Raw genomic sequence first — 18062 nt, forward strand, 5'->3', positions numbered from 1 at the left:
TACAATGTAAAGACATTTCTATCTGAAATGTCAGAAATACTTGAATTTTGAAAACTAAGCTGTAATGTTCAGCTTCAGTTCTCATCCAGTTGGACCTGATGACCTCAGAGGTCTTTTCCAACTTCAATGATTCTGTGAAATACAGAATGAGTTTGTCTAGTACAGAACAACATTCAACTTGCCACATAAACGTTAACATGCATTTCCAAGCCCCTTTCGTATCATGGGGAATGCTGCAATACGGAATTGAAGACGTTTCACTGCATCCTTTGTTCTTTAAAGATTTATTTAACTCCATTTATGGTGGAACTGTTGCTAAAAGCAATAACCTCCACCTCCCTGCAATGGCTCAGTGATGCACACTACCACTGAAGTGTCCAGTAGAAAACTGCATGGGGTAACACACATACAAGACAATTTTTGCCAGATCTCTTCTCCAATTCAGTTGGAACTGTTTACATTCTATGGTGGCACACGCTTGAAGGTAGCACTAGGAACTCATGTTCAGAGTAAAGTGTATATGCCTGGGAATTTCAGTAATGAGAAGGCTGAGCAAAAAGCTTAAGTATGAATCCATGCAACCTGTTTATTAATGCTTTGATAATTGCTAGAACCTGCAAAGACTGACTTTTATTAGTATGCATGCACATGTCATATAACAGTACTTCGATTCAGCCTGCCTACGTCTCTTAAATTTAAAACTATGTTCTTTAAGTACTAGGTTTCTCTGTGTACATTAAAAATGGGAATACTCAGCTTTCTCAATGCTATGACAATTCTTAACCCCTTTGGTCAATTCAGACTTAACACAATTATGCTTCGTGTTAAATCTGTTACTTTTATGTTTCCCCTTCCTTAACACATAATCCAAGAAAGGTCTTTATCACTTCACCGGTTTCAGTGTGTGCTCTGTGACTATTCAGTATTTTTTACTAACTTTTGATTATAGAATCTTAGAATCCCCAAGGATGGAAAAGTCCTACAAGATCATCCAGTCCAACCGTCCACCTATCACCAATGGTTCTCACTAAACCATGTTCCTCAATACAACGTCTAAATGTTTCTTGAATAACTCCAGGGTTGGTCACTCCAAACCAATTTGCAGTGTTATTTTTATAGTTGACCAATAGGCAAACATACATACATTGCCTCCAGAAATTAAATTACTATTTAATTACATAGTGACCTTTGCCAAGATAACCTCACTGTGCTGAAGCTGTCTACTCAACGTCTGACTCAACTCAAATTTCTCAAAAATTTAAATTAAATTTAGTTGAAGTTAAATTTCTAACACTTACAAGTCAACATTTTGTCAGAAGCAATAAAAATCCACGCAATACCTTGGTAAAGGTGTGAATTCACTGATGATGCCTTCTGTTCCCAGGGTTATGCCCTGAACAATGAAAGTGCTTCCCATTCCTTTCCAAAGAGCTCTTGGACCCTGTGTTTTGAAATATGCAGTTATAGTGAAAATATTTTATGTTGCTTCAATATGTTACTCATTTGCATAAAATCTAAGCAAATCCAAGCTGCACAGGGTCACAATTCTACCATTAAACTTCAAGACCATCAAACCAGGTGACAAGTAATTTTCAACTCAAAAGAAACTTGCATGAAACAAACTTAGAGGCCTCTATCATAAATGTAATGCCATTTTCATTGGACAAAATACACTCAGGATGTTTAGATACACTGATTTTTACTGCTTTCTGATTTGGGTATGAAGATTTCCATTCTCCTCCTTCTCCTCCCACAAGACTATGCAGAACTGGAAATTCATACAATACTGTCTTCAGATGTAGTTACTTAACAGTTAACCCCTTTATACAAATAAAGCTTCATTATTTTTTAGTATCCTAATAGGAAAAAAAAGTTTTGAGGGCCTCTTATTTTCTAAAATACACAAGCCTTCCCCACTAAATAATACACTTCATCAGAAAAATTGATCACTATTTTTTGAAACATTTCTGGGACCATAACCCCACCTCTTACAGTGACCGTATGTTTTACCATCAGTTGCATAAAGAAATGAAGATGTCTGTACATAAATGTATTATAGTTAACATTCATTGCTCCAATGCAGCCTGACCCCAAATACTGACCTGTGTCTTATTGATGCTGTACATAATATTGACAATAGTAAATGGAGTGAGATGATAATTCCGAGCATGATAATTAACCTGTTAAAAATATAAACACCTGCAGTTTTATAAACATATAGAAATTACAACTCTGAACAAAAAAGCACTTCCAAAATAGGTATAATCTCTGTAAAGGTCAGCTAAAGTGACCAATATATGAATATATTCTCACTGAAATCCAGGGAAACAAGCAAAACTTTTTTTTTTTTAAGTGTATGTACGGTGCAAACGTAAACAACAAAGAAGAACAGAAAAGAAAATACTTGAAACAAAACATCCTGTTAGTAACCTGGGTCTGAAAGTTGTTTCAGAGATGCTGAGGATCTCAATTGCTGTAACTTATTTTCCATTAGCCAAACAAAAAAGAATGCTCAAGTTAAATTTTAGAGCAGAAAAAATGCACACTACAAACAAAACTATAACAATGTATACTGCAGTATCTACTTAAGAATTATAAAGTATTCTTATACGCTACAGAATATGACAACATCAAGCATTGAAAAGATCTGACTGAAGAGATAACAGAAAAGATATACCTGACACTGACGACGCAGAACAATGCAAGGATGGGCCAACACATTTTCTGTAAATAGGCTTTAAAAAAAAAAGAGAAGTGTATTTAAAGCACTGGAAACAGCTATAAATTTATGAGAAACAGGCTTGTTATTATTCCCTAACAGCATTTGATCACTACTTGAAAAAAATATGCATTACCTTGCAAATGAATAAGGCATTCTGAAGGGCTACCTTGCAGCATGCCAATTCTACAAATGAACAAGTATAAAAACACCCAGCACATACATTCACAATGAAAAAGCCCATATATGTACTTGGGTTGCTCCAAAAGTAATACCTCCTATTTATTTCCATGGAAACTACAACAGATGCAAAAAGCACAGTAACATTGTTTGACAGAGCAAACTCCCAGCTACAAAATGCTATTTTTCAATATAGTCACCATCATTAGCACATGAGCTAATTGATATGCTCTTCATTTCATGGTGCAGAAGCTGTGTATGGTAGTCCAGAACATGCCTTGTCTTTCACACAGTTGTTACCACTGCTGAAATATACCACTCACTGTACTCATATCTACTGTCTGGACTCCATAAACATTCAGCACGTGACCACGAATGTCAATGGGTACAATTTTTTCCAAGTGGCAGAATTCAAAAGCGTGTATGAAGCACAGGTGTGTTACTGTGTCAGTCACCACTTTCTCTGATTCTCTGCTGCTATCTGTCACACAGAAACAAAACGTAATGGAATGCTGGTAGGAAAGTTCACCTTCTACTGCCATACCATCAACATGTGCCTCTGGTGTTGCAGGCCAAGATAACAGAATAGGAGGCATTGCTTTTGGAGCATCCCTTGTATATACATATGTCTTTTTAAAGGCAAAGCAATGTACCAAAATTCTTAAACCCTCCCTCTGCATAAGATGAGGAAACAAGTCAGAGGCAGCATATTGGAGGGGTTACTTTCCAATTTTATATTAATTCTGCATACCACGGGATTAATCATGACCTTATTTAGAAAGGGTAGATGACTGTCATCAACAGCTACTTTTGAATTTCAGTCACACGTTTCTTCATCAGAAAAACATACTTCTCCAAAACAACATCGCACTTCTTTGCCTGAGAAACAGTACTCAATCAAACTAGTATAAGAAAAATCTCTCAGTTCTAAAGTAAAATTTCTGGTCACAGCCACATAAAAAAGCTTGTCATCTGAAGGTATCCAAGTGGTTATCTGCACATGGATCAAATTCAGTATAAAGATTAGAAAATCAAGACCTCCAGACTCTGCCTAAGCATTCCAGGTAACACCTGTGACCACCAACTTATTTGGCCATTTGGAGCTGATTTTTAACAGGGGGGATATTACTCTGGATAAGCAAGTATTAATTCTCTGGATATGCAAGTATTGGCAAAAACAACAACAACAACCACGTATGTGTGTGTATATATACACACACAAATACACTAAACCCAAAGTTTCATAAGGTATTGAGCTAATTCGTATATTGCTTCTACCAGTAAGGCAAAGCTTTCCTCACACTTCAATTGCTATCCATTCAGCCTTTCTCATAGCCAACTCAGCTAACTTGACAGAAACTAACCTTTCTTTTTGTGGGTGTTCTTTTTACAGGATTTCTGATGTGAATGGTACAATGTTCATAAGCTCTTTCTCAAAACCACAAGCCCACCTTACAGTCCTAGAAGCCCTGGTACTCAAGATGTAAAAAACATTACGTTTGATTAACTTGAAATACATGGTTCCAAAGGACTACTGAAGCATGCTAACACCTCTATGCTGCTGAAGGAAATGAACAAGATCCTGCTGTATGGCTCCACACTTTGCTTCTCTCACCTGAGTTCATTAGTTTCATCAGGTTAAAAAAAATTAAATAACTCTTAACATGTTTGGCAGTTCCCTCCCACCTCAACATTAATAGTAAGGCTGAGCAATGAGCAAGCTGAATCATTGCAAGGGAAGCAGTGGAAGAAGGGAGACAGGTAATTCCATGAGATGAGATGACCTAATTTAAGCAACTCATTACTTGCCAGAAATGGTCACTCCTATTTCCTCTTCTTTATCCCTCCCCTCTCCGGTCCACTGCTGGCACTACTTCTAGGTGACTAACTGGCTCCTGCAGAGTCAGCTCCCAGGTAAACCAACCTGCCTCACCAAAACAGCAAAAAGTCATCCAGCTCTTTCCCTGATTTGTTTGCACTTTAACTGCCTCAATTCAGTTAAAAGAAGTTCTGATAGGAATCGAGGGTGACGATAATAGGGGAAGAAGCAGATCAGGCTGGAAGATCTTTCTCTTTTAGCAGAAGTATGTCAAAAGAACCTCAGCTGCCCAAAAAACTTAAGATGTGTTTTCCTGTGCTGAGCTAACTGGGAAACTAACACATGTACTCTGATTATTCTCTCTGAAGAGAGAAGCACTCTTAGAAGTTTCACATGCTTTGGTAAAGCAAATCTCACATTCAACAAGGAATAAAACTTTTTTTTATTCAATACTTTTTTGAGACAAGATAACCACCTCCCACCCTTTCACAAGATCCATCAGTACATTGACCACAAAAAATCTCATCAGCTGAGTGTGACTGAGCAGGAATTCTAAAATAAATAAATAAATCCAGTTTATCAAAATACCTACACTAGACAATTTTAGGTTCTGAAAACAGTCTTAAACACTTTAAATCCTCTACTTTCACAAATATTATCAGTAGTTAATATTACCAAGATCATAAAATTAGACCAACTAGTCAGGTTAACATTACTGATTAAAATACACTGACATTAAAGATACTTGCATATTCCTAGGAAACACATTACTTAAGTACATTAATAGAAAGAAGAAAATAAACTTTTGTGCTATTCTCAGATTGCTATGAAGAAGTTTCAAATTCACTGCTTCTGGGGTAATTATGAGACAAACAAAATAACAGAAACCTAAATGGATTTTAAATAGCAGGTTTGTACAAGCACTTCAACTGTGTAAGTCTATAGGCATAAAAATAACACAGATAACATAAGTGAGGATCATAAAACAAATACAGCTTTCCTATATCGTAACTGCTTGAAAGCAATACAGAATTCTTACCTTGCAAGGCCAATTCCAAATCCTGCAAACCTGTTCAGCTGCTCTGAAAGAAACAAAAATAGATTATATAGCACAGAGGGGATAAATGCCAAGCAGACCATTAGGGAAAAAAACTAAAAAACAATAAAAACCGCAACAAACAGCCCCAAATTATTTTATGTTATACTTGATTCAAAAAGCTACAGCTACTAAACCACAACATTCTTGACAATTCAGCAAGAGAAGATACAAAAAATGATTCAGCCAAGAATATATGTACTTTGGACTGCACTTGGATTTATGCACACTTTCAGAAATAAGATTTAAAACAACTACAGGAAAAAGAGGAGATGAAATGAACAAGAAGTTCAGAAAATCGAACCTTTTAATATCTAAAAAGACTAACTTCATTCACAAGTTTACAACAATTCTGAAGTATAAATTTAGCTATTTATGGCAGAATTAACTTGAAAACCAAGCACAGTAAAAAGAGAAACTTTGGAAAAGATAATACGACAAAAATCAAGGGTTTTCAAATCAGCTTTCTAATTCCACTCGTTTGCTAAAAGGCTAGTTACTAAAAACACTAAATCTGCAACTAGAGTAGTGGGTTCAATTACCTGTTGCTTGTTACCGTATATTTACACTTTGGAACTACCAGTTTTAAGAAGAGCTTTAAGAAGAACTATAAACACAACTGAAAATTAATGTTCAAACTACTGGGTGAATGCAGACTGTAACCACAGATAGTCCCAGTGGAGCTTCACAGAGACACAGCAGCTCTCCTACGAGGAACAATAAGCCACTCTGCACTCATAGAGGCTGGACTCAATGATACAGCAACTCTTTTATCTGCTCTTTAACATGTAGAGTCAACATAGTGACTGGGAATAGATAGGACAGGAGAAGGTACATTCAGAATATCTATGAAGAAGCAGTGTGTTACACAGCACTTTCATCAGTGGGGTTGTACACAGACAACTCTAAACATCCAGAGTACTGCAGGTTGAAAAAACGATTCACCCATTAACAAACTAAGTTTTAACTAAACCAGCTGTTCACAGAACTTTGATGCTTAAGTGCATATGAGCTACTCCAGATCATCTATTAATTCAAGCAGTCTATGCTCAGTAGCCTAGATTTAGAAAGTTTCTTTCAGTTCACCCCAAACTGGCATAAAACGATACTGTGCTTCTACAGGTCTCTACTGTCTCATACCAGTAGATGGAAAAGCCTCGAACCAGGAGTCAGCTCAACTGCTCCTTCACCACCATGCGTGACAGCCGTTATCACTCCCACAGTTGGTGCAACAACCCTTGTACATTTCAGCAAAGCAATAAAGCGACCGGAAGACGGTCTGCAACATCGACATTAAGCAACAAAACACTCCATCCGACCCACAGCCACCTCCTACTCTTACAGAAGGCGGAGTACGTCTGCAGAGTATCATTTATCCGGGCACAGGGGAGCGGACCGCGCGCCGCTCGGCCAGGAGTCGCAGGCTGCGCTCGGGCACTCTCAGTCCTACATGCACGGAGCCGCTGTGCCGCGGGCACGGGTGCGGCAGGCTCTCCTCCCCGTGCCGTGCGGGCAGCGCTGGGCCCATCGCGGGCAGCCGGAGGTCAGCGCAGCGCACTCGAGCGGCGCCCAGGCCCGCCGCCTGCCCGCCCTTGCCCGCAAAGGAGAGGTGGCCAGGGCCGCGAGAACGGGGAGCGGGCCGCACCGCTGAGCTGGACCCTCCCTTACCGGCGCCGGGCCCGCCCGCCCCGAGGCCGGGCTCCTCGTTGAGACCGGCGGCACCAAGCGGCGTCCCGGCCCCGTACGGCGGAGTCTTCTCTCCCCAGTGCAGGTTGCGGCTGCCGGGGATGTCGGGCGGGGTGGTCACCCAGTGACCCATCTCCGCGCCGCCGCCGAAGGGCCTGACACCGGGACACGGCTCCTCCCGGCCGCCCCCGCGGTAGCCCAGGCCGTCGAAGCCCTCGGGGCGCCGCGGGTGCATGGCGGGCCGTCAACAGCAGCAACTTAACGCGCCCCCAACCGCCACTTCCGACCGCTAACAACCAACCCCACCCCACTGAAGCCGAGCGAGGGCCATGTGATCAGGGAAGAGGCGGGGACGGCAGCAGGGTGTTCCAATGGCACCCCTTCTCCGGCGGGGTCGAGCTTTCCTCGGAGAGCAGAGGAGCGCTGGCGCCCCCTGTCGCACTGGAGGAGAAACGTTGAGATCGGCGAGGACATAGGGCGCCGCGCTCGTGAAGGGGGCGTGGGTGAGCGCGTCGGGGCTCGTCCGGTGTTGTACGATCCGGGTGTTGCGCGGCTGGGCCTGCTGTCAGCCGGCTGGGCGAGCTGGCCTCCTTTCTGCCCTGAGGCGTCCACTGAGAACCGCGGGGCCTGGAGCTGAGAGACTTGGCACCGTTCAGCCTGGTGAAGACTAAGAGGGGGTGTCACCAGTGCTTACAAATATCTAAAGGGCAGGAGTGAAGTGGATGGGACCGGGCGCCTTTCAGCAGTGCCCAATGACAGAACAAGGAACAGCGCAAACAGACTGGAACATAGGAAGTTCCATCGGAACATGAGGGAAAACTTATTTCCTTTGAGGGTGACAGAGCACTGGAACAGGCTGCTTTGGAGAGGCTGTGGAGTCTCCTTCTCTGGAGATACTCAAAACATGTATGGACACTTTCCTGTATAACCTGCTGTAGGAAGTGTGCTGTAGCAGGGGTTTGGAATTACATGATCTCCACAGGCCCCTTTCAACCTCTACAATTTGCAATTCTGTAAGAGCACCAACAGCTGGGCCTTGGGCTGGCCTGTGCTGTTTGTTCTTTGTACACCAGATTAAGCTGCATTAATCCTTTCAGGTCTACACACAGGACTTGCAGCAGGAATGCTCACTGTGTTTTGCTGTCACAGGGTGCTAAATCTTCTTAGCTTTGCCTGGTTTCTTCTCCTTCTGCCCATTAAACATTAGCTCTGCCTTACCAGGGAGACTCAGGTTTTTCCCGTGACTGGCTAAAGGGTCAGTGTCCTTGTTTGGGTAGGGAGAAATGGCCTGGTGAGCTGCAGCCCTTCTGTCCTGCAGCAAGAGAAGGCCTGTGCAGATTTGCTGCCTTCCTTTGGGCCATGACAGTTTCCCACTAAGTGCAGGTCTGCTGCAAACATGATGCTTTGATCTTGTGAATAGGCAGAAGACCCAACTTCCCCAAGAGGCAGGAGCCAAAACACTGCAGTTCATGTTAGGTTTAGAGGTAATTTCTGTCTTAAAAACAAAGCGGATTTTTTTCTCTGTGTGTCTAAGACAGGTCCAGCCTAGATCTGGTCGGTACATATTGGGATGAGGAGGTCTTTAAGGGTAAGTGTTGATCTGGTAGAAGATGGCTCTGGGAATTACAGGAATAGTGGATATCAGAGAAAATGCTGCACTCTGCACAACAGGGCAGCGTGTTATCAGTCTACAGTAGGAAAGTTGTAGCATGAACAATAAAGATATCTTCCATGTGGAAATAAAGACCTAAAATGGCTTTACATATTTTTGTTTGTTACATGTTTTTAGTTCCCTGGAAATTGCAGGAGTGGGAAATGCAAGGGTAGAATCTGTATCTTCTGCACAACTCCAGCCTCTGGTGTTTCTCTGATCATTTGTCCGCAGCATATGGCTCACTTTCAAATCATTCAGCAAAAGTTTGGGCTTATTTCTTTCGTTTGAAAGAAAACACAGAGAGTACAATTTTAAGATTTGGTTTTACAATTACAACAAATTGGAAGCAAGCTAAGTTATTCAAGCATTACAGTAAGACAGAGCTTCTGTATACTAATGATCACTTGAAATAAATTCCCATGTGACCTACTATAGGGCCAGGTGTACCATCTCTGGACTTGGTTTCTGCTCTCTCTTGTAAGCAATGACCAACTTACAGGTAAGAAGTGCAATAAAAAGGTTCTTGAATAGGACATACAGCAAGACTTTTTCACTTAGAGAATATGGAAGAAAGTCTTATACTGAAGAAAAATGCAGTATTTTTAATCCTTTTAAACACTGAAAAAATAGTAAACTGCATGTATGAAGTCAGACCTGTTTTTTTGTAAGGCAAGATTCATTGAGTCTGTATGTGTGTGAGGGGGAATGAAAATGTTATGAATAAACACCATCCTTTTAAATAGATTTTTATGTGCACCTGCCAGCTACCATATCTTTTCTTCCTCTTAAAAACAATTTTCTGGAAGAGTGATTTTTCTTTTTTCAGACTCTACAGGCATATTTGAGGAAAGACATTCCAAGGCATTGCCTCACTTTCTTTTTGCAAATATTTTTATGTGTAATGTCATAAAGGTTGGAAGAAAGTGGCATCCTGCGACTAGATCTTTGTGGGAAATACGGCCGCCACGCTTCAACTTCAGTCTCCTTCCAGCTTTTGCTTCAAGGAGGGGGAATCCGTGTCATTCAGAATCCTGTATGCAAAATAAACAGATGTATCTCACTCAGCAGCTTATCATCAACTCTGTGTACACTTAATTAGCTTATTATCAGCCAATGCATTCACAGGCTATGCATGCATCCATACATCCATACTTTCGGAGGCTACATGCAGAAAGCCAGCTAATTACTCAGTGAGAATCCACTGCTATTTCACATGCAAACCTTCTGTGTATGTCTTCTTCAATATGCATAAGAAAACATAAATTAACTTTTCTACCTAACATATCTAATACCTAGTTTCTGCTGCTTATTTGTTCCAGAGTAAATGTGTTTTTTTGGTGATATTCAGAGGTCACCTTCTTGCCTTTTTGCCTTCATTCCTCCCTGCCTTCCTTCTCAAAAGTAATTGAATCAAAGAATCATAGAATGGTTTGAGATGGAAGAAACCTTAAAAATTTTCTAGTCCCAACCCTTTTGCTATGGGTACAGACACCTTTGATTAGATCAGATTGTTCAAAACTCCATCCAACATGGCCTTTGTCATATCCTGCCTGTGAAGGGAGAGAGAGGTGACCAAATTATTTGCAAATCTCCTCTGTTAAATTAAGGTGAAACAACACTCAAGGTCCAAACACAATTTTAATGAGAATCTCTGTACTAAAATTATCTTAAAAATATTGGCACTCTTAAAATATATCTGTCTAAGCCTTGTGGCTAAACTATGTGACTTTATATGAAATCAAAATAAGCCTTACATTACTTAACAACTTTAAGAGGGAACAGAAAGAGAAGGGAGGGAGTGGAGGAGAGAGACAGAGACAGAGACAGAAAAAGATTATCTGGGTTCTATTGTTGTTCTAGCCAAAGTGCGTAGGGGTTCTTGGTCTGTGAGAGTGCTGGTTCAGAAGTTCCAAAGTTTCAAAGTATTATCAAAGTCTTGAAGTCTTCCCCTGAATTTTTCTCAGACATTCTTTTTGCCTGCTAGATTTGTGATGTTCATCATTAGCAAGTTCGATGTCAATAAATTCACTGATAACAAGTGTGCTGTCAACAACTCTGCTGGAACAATGGAATTTTGGACAGAGCATGTCTGTCCTGCCTCCACAGGGATCTCTTCTCTGACCACATCTTCAGCCATTAACCTGTTGTCATGGTGATGGTCTTATCCTGCAAGAGTTTGAGACAATTACAGACATACCACAGATAAAGTGTTTTTCTTTGGTCTGCTACAGCCTTAGAACACTTCCAGGGATGGGGCATTCTATATGTTTCACCACCTTTTCCTCCCCATATCTAATCTAAATCTTCCCTCTTTTAGTTTAAAACCATTAGCTGTCACTGCATGCCTTGATAAAAGGTTTCTCCCCATCTTTCCTCCAGTCCCTCTTTAAATACTGAAAGACCACTGTAATCACCTCCCTTAATGTGCTAGTCACGCTTCTTTTGATGTAGCCTAAGATGCAGTTGACTTTCTGGGCTGCAGGCACACCTCAGCATTGAACTATTGACCACAACTCTAAATGTGACCATCCAGCCAATTACTTACACAATAAGTGATGCTTCTGTCACATTCACGTCTCTTTAATTTAGAGACAAAAATGCAGCCCAGATGTGCAGGGATAGAATCAGAGAGGCAAAGTGCAGATGGAGTTGAACTTGGTGAGGAAAGTGAAAAATAACAAGAAGGGGTTCTGTAGGTACATTGGCCAGAAGAGACAGACAAATGAGATTGTGCCCCCTCCAATAGATGAGAAGGCAGAATTGGCATCAACAGACATGAATAAGGCTGAGATACTCAGTGGGTTTTTTGCCTCTTTCTTCACTGACACTCAGGCTTCCCACACATCATGCCCCTGTATCTCCAGGTGGGGATCAGAGGAGCAAAACCCCACCCAGTGTAAGGGCAGAGCAAGTTATAATGCCTCATGAGAGTGAATGTGTACATTCAGTGGGGCCAGATAACACAGGAAGATTGCCCAGGGAGGTGGTGGAGTCGCCGTCCCTGGCAGTGTTCAAGAGGCATCTGGATGAGGAGCTACAAGATATGGTTTAGTAGCTTGTGCTACCAATGGGAATGGGGAGGCAGTTGGACTAGATGATCTTGCAGGTCGTTTCCAACCTTGTGATTCTATGATTCTATGACTCACAGATTGCAGCGTCCTGATGAAGCTGGCTTCTGTGGCTGCCAGGATGCTCTCCATCACATCTGAGAAGTCACAGCTGTCAGATGAAGTCCCTGGTGAATGGAAAAGGGAAACCTCTGTTGCATTTCTAAGAAAGGCAGAAGAGAAGACCTTGGAAACTACAGCCTCATGTCTCTGCATGGAAAGATAATGGAGCAGATCCTACTGGAAGCTACGTTAAGGTGCATGTGAGATGAGGAGCTGATCCAGACAGCCAGCCTAGCTTCACCTATGGTGAAGGACAGATCATGCCTTACTAATCTGGTGGCATTCTATAATGGAGTGATGGCATTGGTGGATAAAGGAAGGACAACTGATGTTATCTACCTGGACTTTTGCAAGGCCTTTGGCATGGTCCCACACCTCCTCCTTATCTCTGAATTGGGAAGACAAAGATTTGAAGGCTGAATTTTTTGGTGGATAAATTATTGGTTGATGGCTGTAGACAGAGTGTTCTGGTCAATAAATCTGTGTCCAGGTGGAGGCCAATCATGAGAGATGTCTGCAGGAGTCAGTCTTGGGACTGGTGCCCTTCAACATCTTTATCAGTGACATAGATGATGGAATCAGCTGCACCCTCAGCAAGTGTTTCTGATGACACTAATCTGAGTGGTGCAGTTGATACAATAGAAGAAAGGGATACCACCAAGAAGGATCTGGACAGGCTTGAGAAGTTGTTGTACAAGAATCTAATGAGGTTCAAATAGGCCAACTGCAAAGTAGAGGCAATCCCAGATGTGCACAGACTGGGAGAAGAGTTCATTGAGAGCAGCCCTGGGGAAAAGGACTTGGGGGTCCTGGTGGATGAAAAGCCATACACGAGCCAGCAGTATGTTCTTGCAACCTGGAAGGCCAACTGTATCCCAAGTTGCATCAAAGGAGGGGTGGCCAGTAGAGAGTGGGAGGTGATTGTCCGTGCTCTGTCCCTGTTCTTGTGAGGCTCCATTTGGAGTACTGCATCCAGGCCTGGGTGCCTCAGCACAAGATAGTAGTGGAGCTGTTGGAGTGTGACCAGAGGAGGGCCACAAAGATGATCCAAGGGCTGGATCATCTCTCCTATGAGTAAAGCTTGAGGGAGCTGGGCTTGTTTTTCTCGAAGAAGGATCTGGGGAGACCTTGTTGCAGCCATCCAGTATCTGAGGGGAGCTTATAAACAGCAGAGCACTGATTTGGTCAGGGATGATGGCTTCAAACTGAAAGAGGGGAGATTTAGTTAAATATTAGGTGGAAATTCTTTATTCAGAGTGGTGAGGCACTGGAACAGGATAAGAGAGAAGCTGTGGATGCCCCATACCTGGAAGTGTTCTAGGCCAGCTTGGCTTGGGGCCCTGGGCAGCTTGATCTAGTGGGAGGCAACCCTGTCCATGGCAGGGCTGAAATCCATGGGATCTTCAACCTAACCAATTCTGTAATTCTATGAATCTGTGATATGTTTTGTGGGACAGAGTCAAAAGTGTAGTACAAATACATGTACATGATGTCAGTTGCTCTTTCCTTATCCACTAGTGCTGTAACAATGTCACAGAAGGCCACCAAATTTATCAGGTACAATTTGCCCTTAGTGAAACCATGTTGGCTGTCACCAGTAATCTCTTTGTTCTCCATTTGCATAATTTCTGAGAGGATCTTATCCATGACTTTTTTGAGCATAGAACTGAGAGTGTCTGGCCTGTAGTTCCCTGGGTCTTCTTTTTTTTCTCTTTTTAAAAATGGAGTTTATGTTTTCCTTTTTTCAATCACTAGGAACTCATCTGAATCATTCATTATGACTTTAAAAAGATGATGGATAGTAGCTTAGCAACTTGATCCACCACTTCCTTCAGGACCTCTGAATGCCTCATCAGGTCCCATGGACTTGTGCATGATGTGGTTCCTTAGATGATCTTGAACCTGATCATCTCCTACATTAGGCAGTTCTTGCTCCCAGTCTCTTCCTTTGCCTTCTGCAACTCGGGCAGTGTGGGTAACACAGTTGCAGATAAAGACTGAGGCAAAAAATTCACTGGGTATATAAGCTGCCTCCATACCCAGAGTAACGAGGTCTCCCATTTGCTTCTGGAGTGGGCTCACATTTTCCCAAGTCTTCCTTTTATCACTGACGCATTTATAGAAGCCTTTGTTTTTGCCTTTGACATCACTGGCCAGATTTAATTCTATCAGGGCTTTAGCTTTCCTAACTTGATCCCTGTCTGCTCAGTCAGTGTCTCTGTAATCCCTGGTTATTTGTCCTTGCTTTCATCCTCTGTAGGTTTCCTATTTTTGTTCGTGTTTGTCCAGGAGCAACTTGTTCATCCATGCAGGCCTCCTGGCATTTTTGCCTGTTTTATTCTTTGTTGGGATGCATCTAAAGGTGATTCTTGAATATAAGCAGCTTTTTGGGGCCCTTTTTCCCTCCAGTGCTTTACCCCATGGCACTCTACAAAGCAGGTTCTCAAAGAGGCCAACTTCTGCCCTTCTGAAGTGTACGGCTGTGAGCTTGCTGTGCACCCTCCTCAGTATCCTAAGGATTTTGAACTTCACTATTTCATGGTCACTTCTGCTCTTGACCTTCACATTCTTTTTTTTGGTGAGAATGAGGACTAGCATAGTACCTGTATTCATTGACTCTTATATCACTTGGAGAAGGAAACTATCATCAACACACTCCAAAAACCTCCTGATTTCCTATGCCCTGCTGTTTTGTCCCTCAAACACAAGTGCAGACCACAGTGGACAACCCCTCCCCTTGCCCAATGGCAGTGCTGAGCCGGGTGCACCCCCTTTAGTCTGCTCTGATTCAACCTGCCATCAGCCAGAACCCCCAGATCCCTTTCTATGGGGCTGCTCTCCAGCCTCTTGTACCCCAGTCTGTAGGTACATGCAGAGTTGCCCCATTCCAGGTGCAGAATATGGTTTGTACAGTGGCAGGTTTCTGCTTTTCCCTGTGAAGTCTGGAACAGATTGCACTCCCGCAGCACAGCAGCAGCACCGTGTGGCATGCACCTGCCATGCTCCACAGTCAGAGGCTGCAAACTCCCTCTGCACTCATTACAGTGGTTGCACGGCTACTGAATTTTGCTCTGATCACGCAACCTGCCGATTCCCTTTCAAATCATGCTGCTCTTGTCTACTTCAGCTTTACCCCACTCCTTGTGCATTAGGAGTTAGATTAATGTCTTCCTTGCTGTGGCTGAGAAGAAATATAGAGGAAAACAAACCCTGAAGCATCCTCCATGAGACAGTGCCGGAGGCTTTTTGAAGTTTGTGAAGTTGTGCCAGGCTCCAAGCAACAGGTAGAAAGTCTGTACATGGAAATAGTGTTAGACATCCTGTCTGTGAGTGCATGCATCCTCCTGCATATCTGTCCTCCCCGAAGTGTTCCTACAGATCTCCATGAATACCAAGTAGTAATTGGAACAGTAAGTACCACAAGAAAACAGTGCTCAATCAGAAAGGAGGCCGTGGGAGATGACAGAACAAAGGGCAGAGATCTGTGGGTTAAACTTGCCCGTGACAGGTTAATCAATTAGTCTAGCTTTAGGGTAAAATGCAGGAGTCTGATGTTGTGTGTAATCTCCTGTGATTTGCACTCCATGCATAATGAAGCTAGTCCTTGTGCTTGATGGGCACTTGAGGCTAATATCATCAGCTGAGCAGATGAAAGTGAAGAGGACTACTGACATATTCCCCGGCACCAAAACTCTCCAGTAGATTATGTCTTCTGTCACCACTTCTAGGATGGCCTGTGGGACATGGGTAGGTAGTGCTAGACACTGTCATGAAGGGCTGTTGGTGGGTGCTGCAGGGCATCGTCTTCATCCCAGTCAGTTCAGTAGGACACAGGTCCCACTGTAAGTTTTGTGTCACCCCGCAGCTGGCTTGTGCCACCTCCTGTGCGCAGGTGTCTGAGGTGCCACCTGGGGGCAGTCCTGGCTTTGGGATTTCTGAGGCTGCTTCACTGCTGCAGTTCCTAATGTGTCACTCCTTTATATTGTCACCTGAAGAGTGCTTCCTTATCTCACGGAGGTCCTGGGAGCAGGAAAACATATACATGCTCACAGAGAGGCTTGGATATGAAAGCCGATATGCTTCTGATATCCCTAACGTAGATATTCACAGCATTTTTATTTTTGTTTTTGTATTTGGTAGCATGATCCTGTAGCAGCGCTGAGGACGGATATAGCTCCTCTCCAGTCAGCTCACAATCAGTGAAGGGCAGTAATACATGCAGGAAAGGCATCCCAGTATAGTTGTCAAGGTGAGTGAAATACCTCAGAGATCCTGATTTTCCATGCTACTTAGTCAAGTAATTTATTTGTGTGCTTGGTCTATTAATCTATTAAGCTGTGATGCCATGCTTTCTGCTTTATAGCTGTTAACTAGCTATCCTCATAATATCATGTTGAGGCTGTGAAAAGTGATTATTCCCATGTTAGGAAACTGGCTAACTGGCAGAGGTTAAATCTTTTCAAAGTCTCACCTTAAGTCAGTGAAAGATTTCCTACAGTATTAAAATAAATGACTTCATTATCTTCTGTCCAGGCTTCAGGCTCCACGTAAGCACAACTTGCCACATTAGTCATCTCTAGTTAGCATGTGCTTTTATGTTCTTAACATGTACAGGACTGAAACATATATTTAACATTAAACGACTTGGCGTTAAACTACTACCACGTGTGTCCTTTTCATAGCATTCACAAAAATCAGATTCTAGTCTTGCCCAGCTACTGGTATCTGGGATCCCTGTGTTTCCCTGTGAAATTTTTGTCATCAGTTGTGCCTATGATGCCTCCAGCTGCTCCCAAGGCAGGATGCTGGCAGTTGCTCAAAGCAAGCTGTTGTTGGTGGAGACCTGCATTGTTACATGTTGCTTGTCATTGGTCTGTGCTCATGGCTGCCTATTCCCAGCCCTCTACCTCCAATCCCTAATGCGGCTCTCTTCCAGATTTGTAGCCCTACTGCTTTGGTCACTTTTTCAGGCAGCTTTTAACATTTTCAGAGACACCTAGAAAGAAGGATACACACAACTTAAAGTATAAGGCAGTTATTTATTAACCAATATTTAGAGAAGATAGTTTGTCTATCAAGCTATTAACAAGTTATTTTAGCAAGTTTTTGTAACAAGCTGGTAGATGTGGTCTTGTAAGTTTGTCACCTCCAGCAGAACTTAAAGGCTCTGTTGAAAAACTTCCTGGGGTGTAGGAGTTGGCTTATCATCAGAAGGAGGTTTCCACAGAGAAAGAAGAGATTAATGGAGATGACTATACGTTTCTGAAACTTGCATGTTGTATTTTATTGAAACTCCCTTGCTCCATGCTCTGTAAGAATTGTTACCCATTTCTGTCTTCTTACTGAGAATGTATGCCTCCTGGGGCCAGTGTAACATATGAAATCCACTCTCCCCTTTATGAGGCCTGTGCAGCTCATTCCATCTCATGCTTCAACTCCCTGACACCTGCTAGGCTCCCTGAAGCATCTCTGTCAAGGGAATTGTCATGATACAGAAGGTATGATAGAGACAGGAAATTTTACTTTGGCCCGTCGAAGAACATGGAAAAACTTGTGTTTTCAACCTATAAATAAAAAGATCCATCCTCTGTGAAATGATGATTCTTTATATTTCTTTTAGCCTGTTACCAAGATTCCTTCCAGCACGTACTAGGATGTGGAGTTACATAAGTCCTGAGTCCGGAGCAATGGTCTCAGTAAGTCAGAAAGCTTTGAGTAACGTTTGAGTGTGGTAACGT

General features: G+C 42.6%; 1 protein-coding gene across 2 annotated transcripts in view; it reads right to left on the reverse strand.

Annotated features, from left to right (window-relative positions):
• Window positions 1–7841, reverse strand: part of SLC25A46 (solute carrier family 25 member 46) — a 14991-nt gene extending 7150 nt beyond the window's left edge. The window contains exons 1-5 of one of the 2 annotated variants that reach the window (XM_040655481.2): window positions 7807–7841; window positions 5758–5800; window positions 2678–2735; window positions 2103–2180; window positions 1341–1441 (exon numbers count right to left, since the gene is read on the reverse strand). In XM_040655481.2, the coding sequence (XP_040511415.1) occupies window positions 1341–1441; window positions 2103–2180; window positions 2678–2735; window positions 5758–5800; window positions 7807–7831 (305 nt within the window). In that variant the 5' untranslated portion in view covers window positions 7832–7841. Of the gene's footprint in view, window positions 1–1340; window positions 1442–2102; window positions 2181–2677; window positions 2736–5757; window positions 5801–7482 lie in introns of both variants that reach the window. The other variant, NM_001007830.2, reaches the window with a different exon arrangement.
• Window positions 7842–18062: the final 10221 nt, after the last annotated feature.

Source organism: Gallus gallus, chromosome Z (genome assembly GCF_016699485.2).
Source record: "Gallus gallus isolate bGalGal1 chromosome Z, bGalGal1.mat.broiler.GRCg7b, whole genome shotgun sequence".
In the NCBI taxonomy this organism is placed as follows: domain Eukaryota; kingdom Metazoa; phylum Chordata; class Aves; order Galliformes; family Phasianidae; genus Gallus; species Gallus gallus.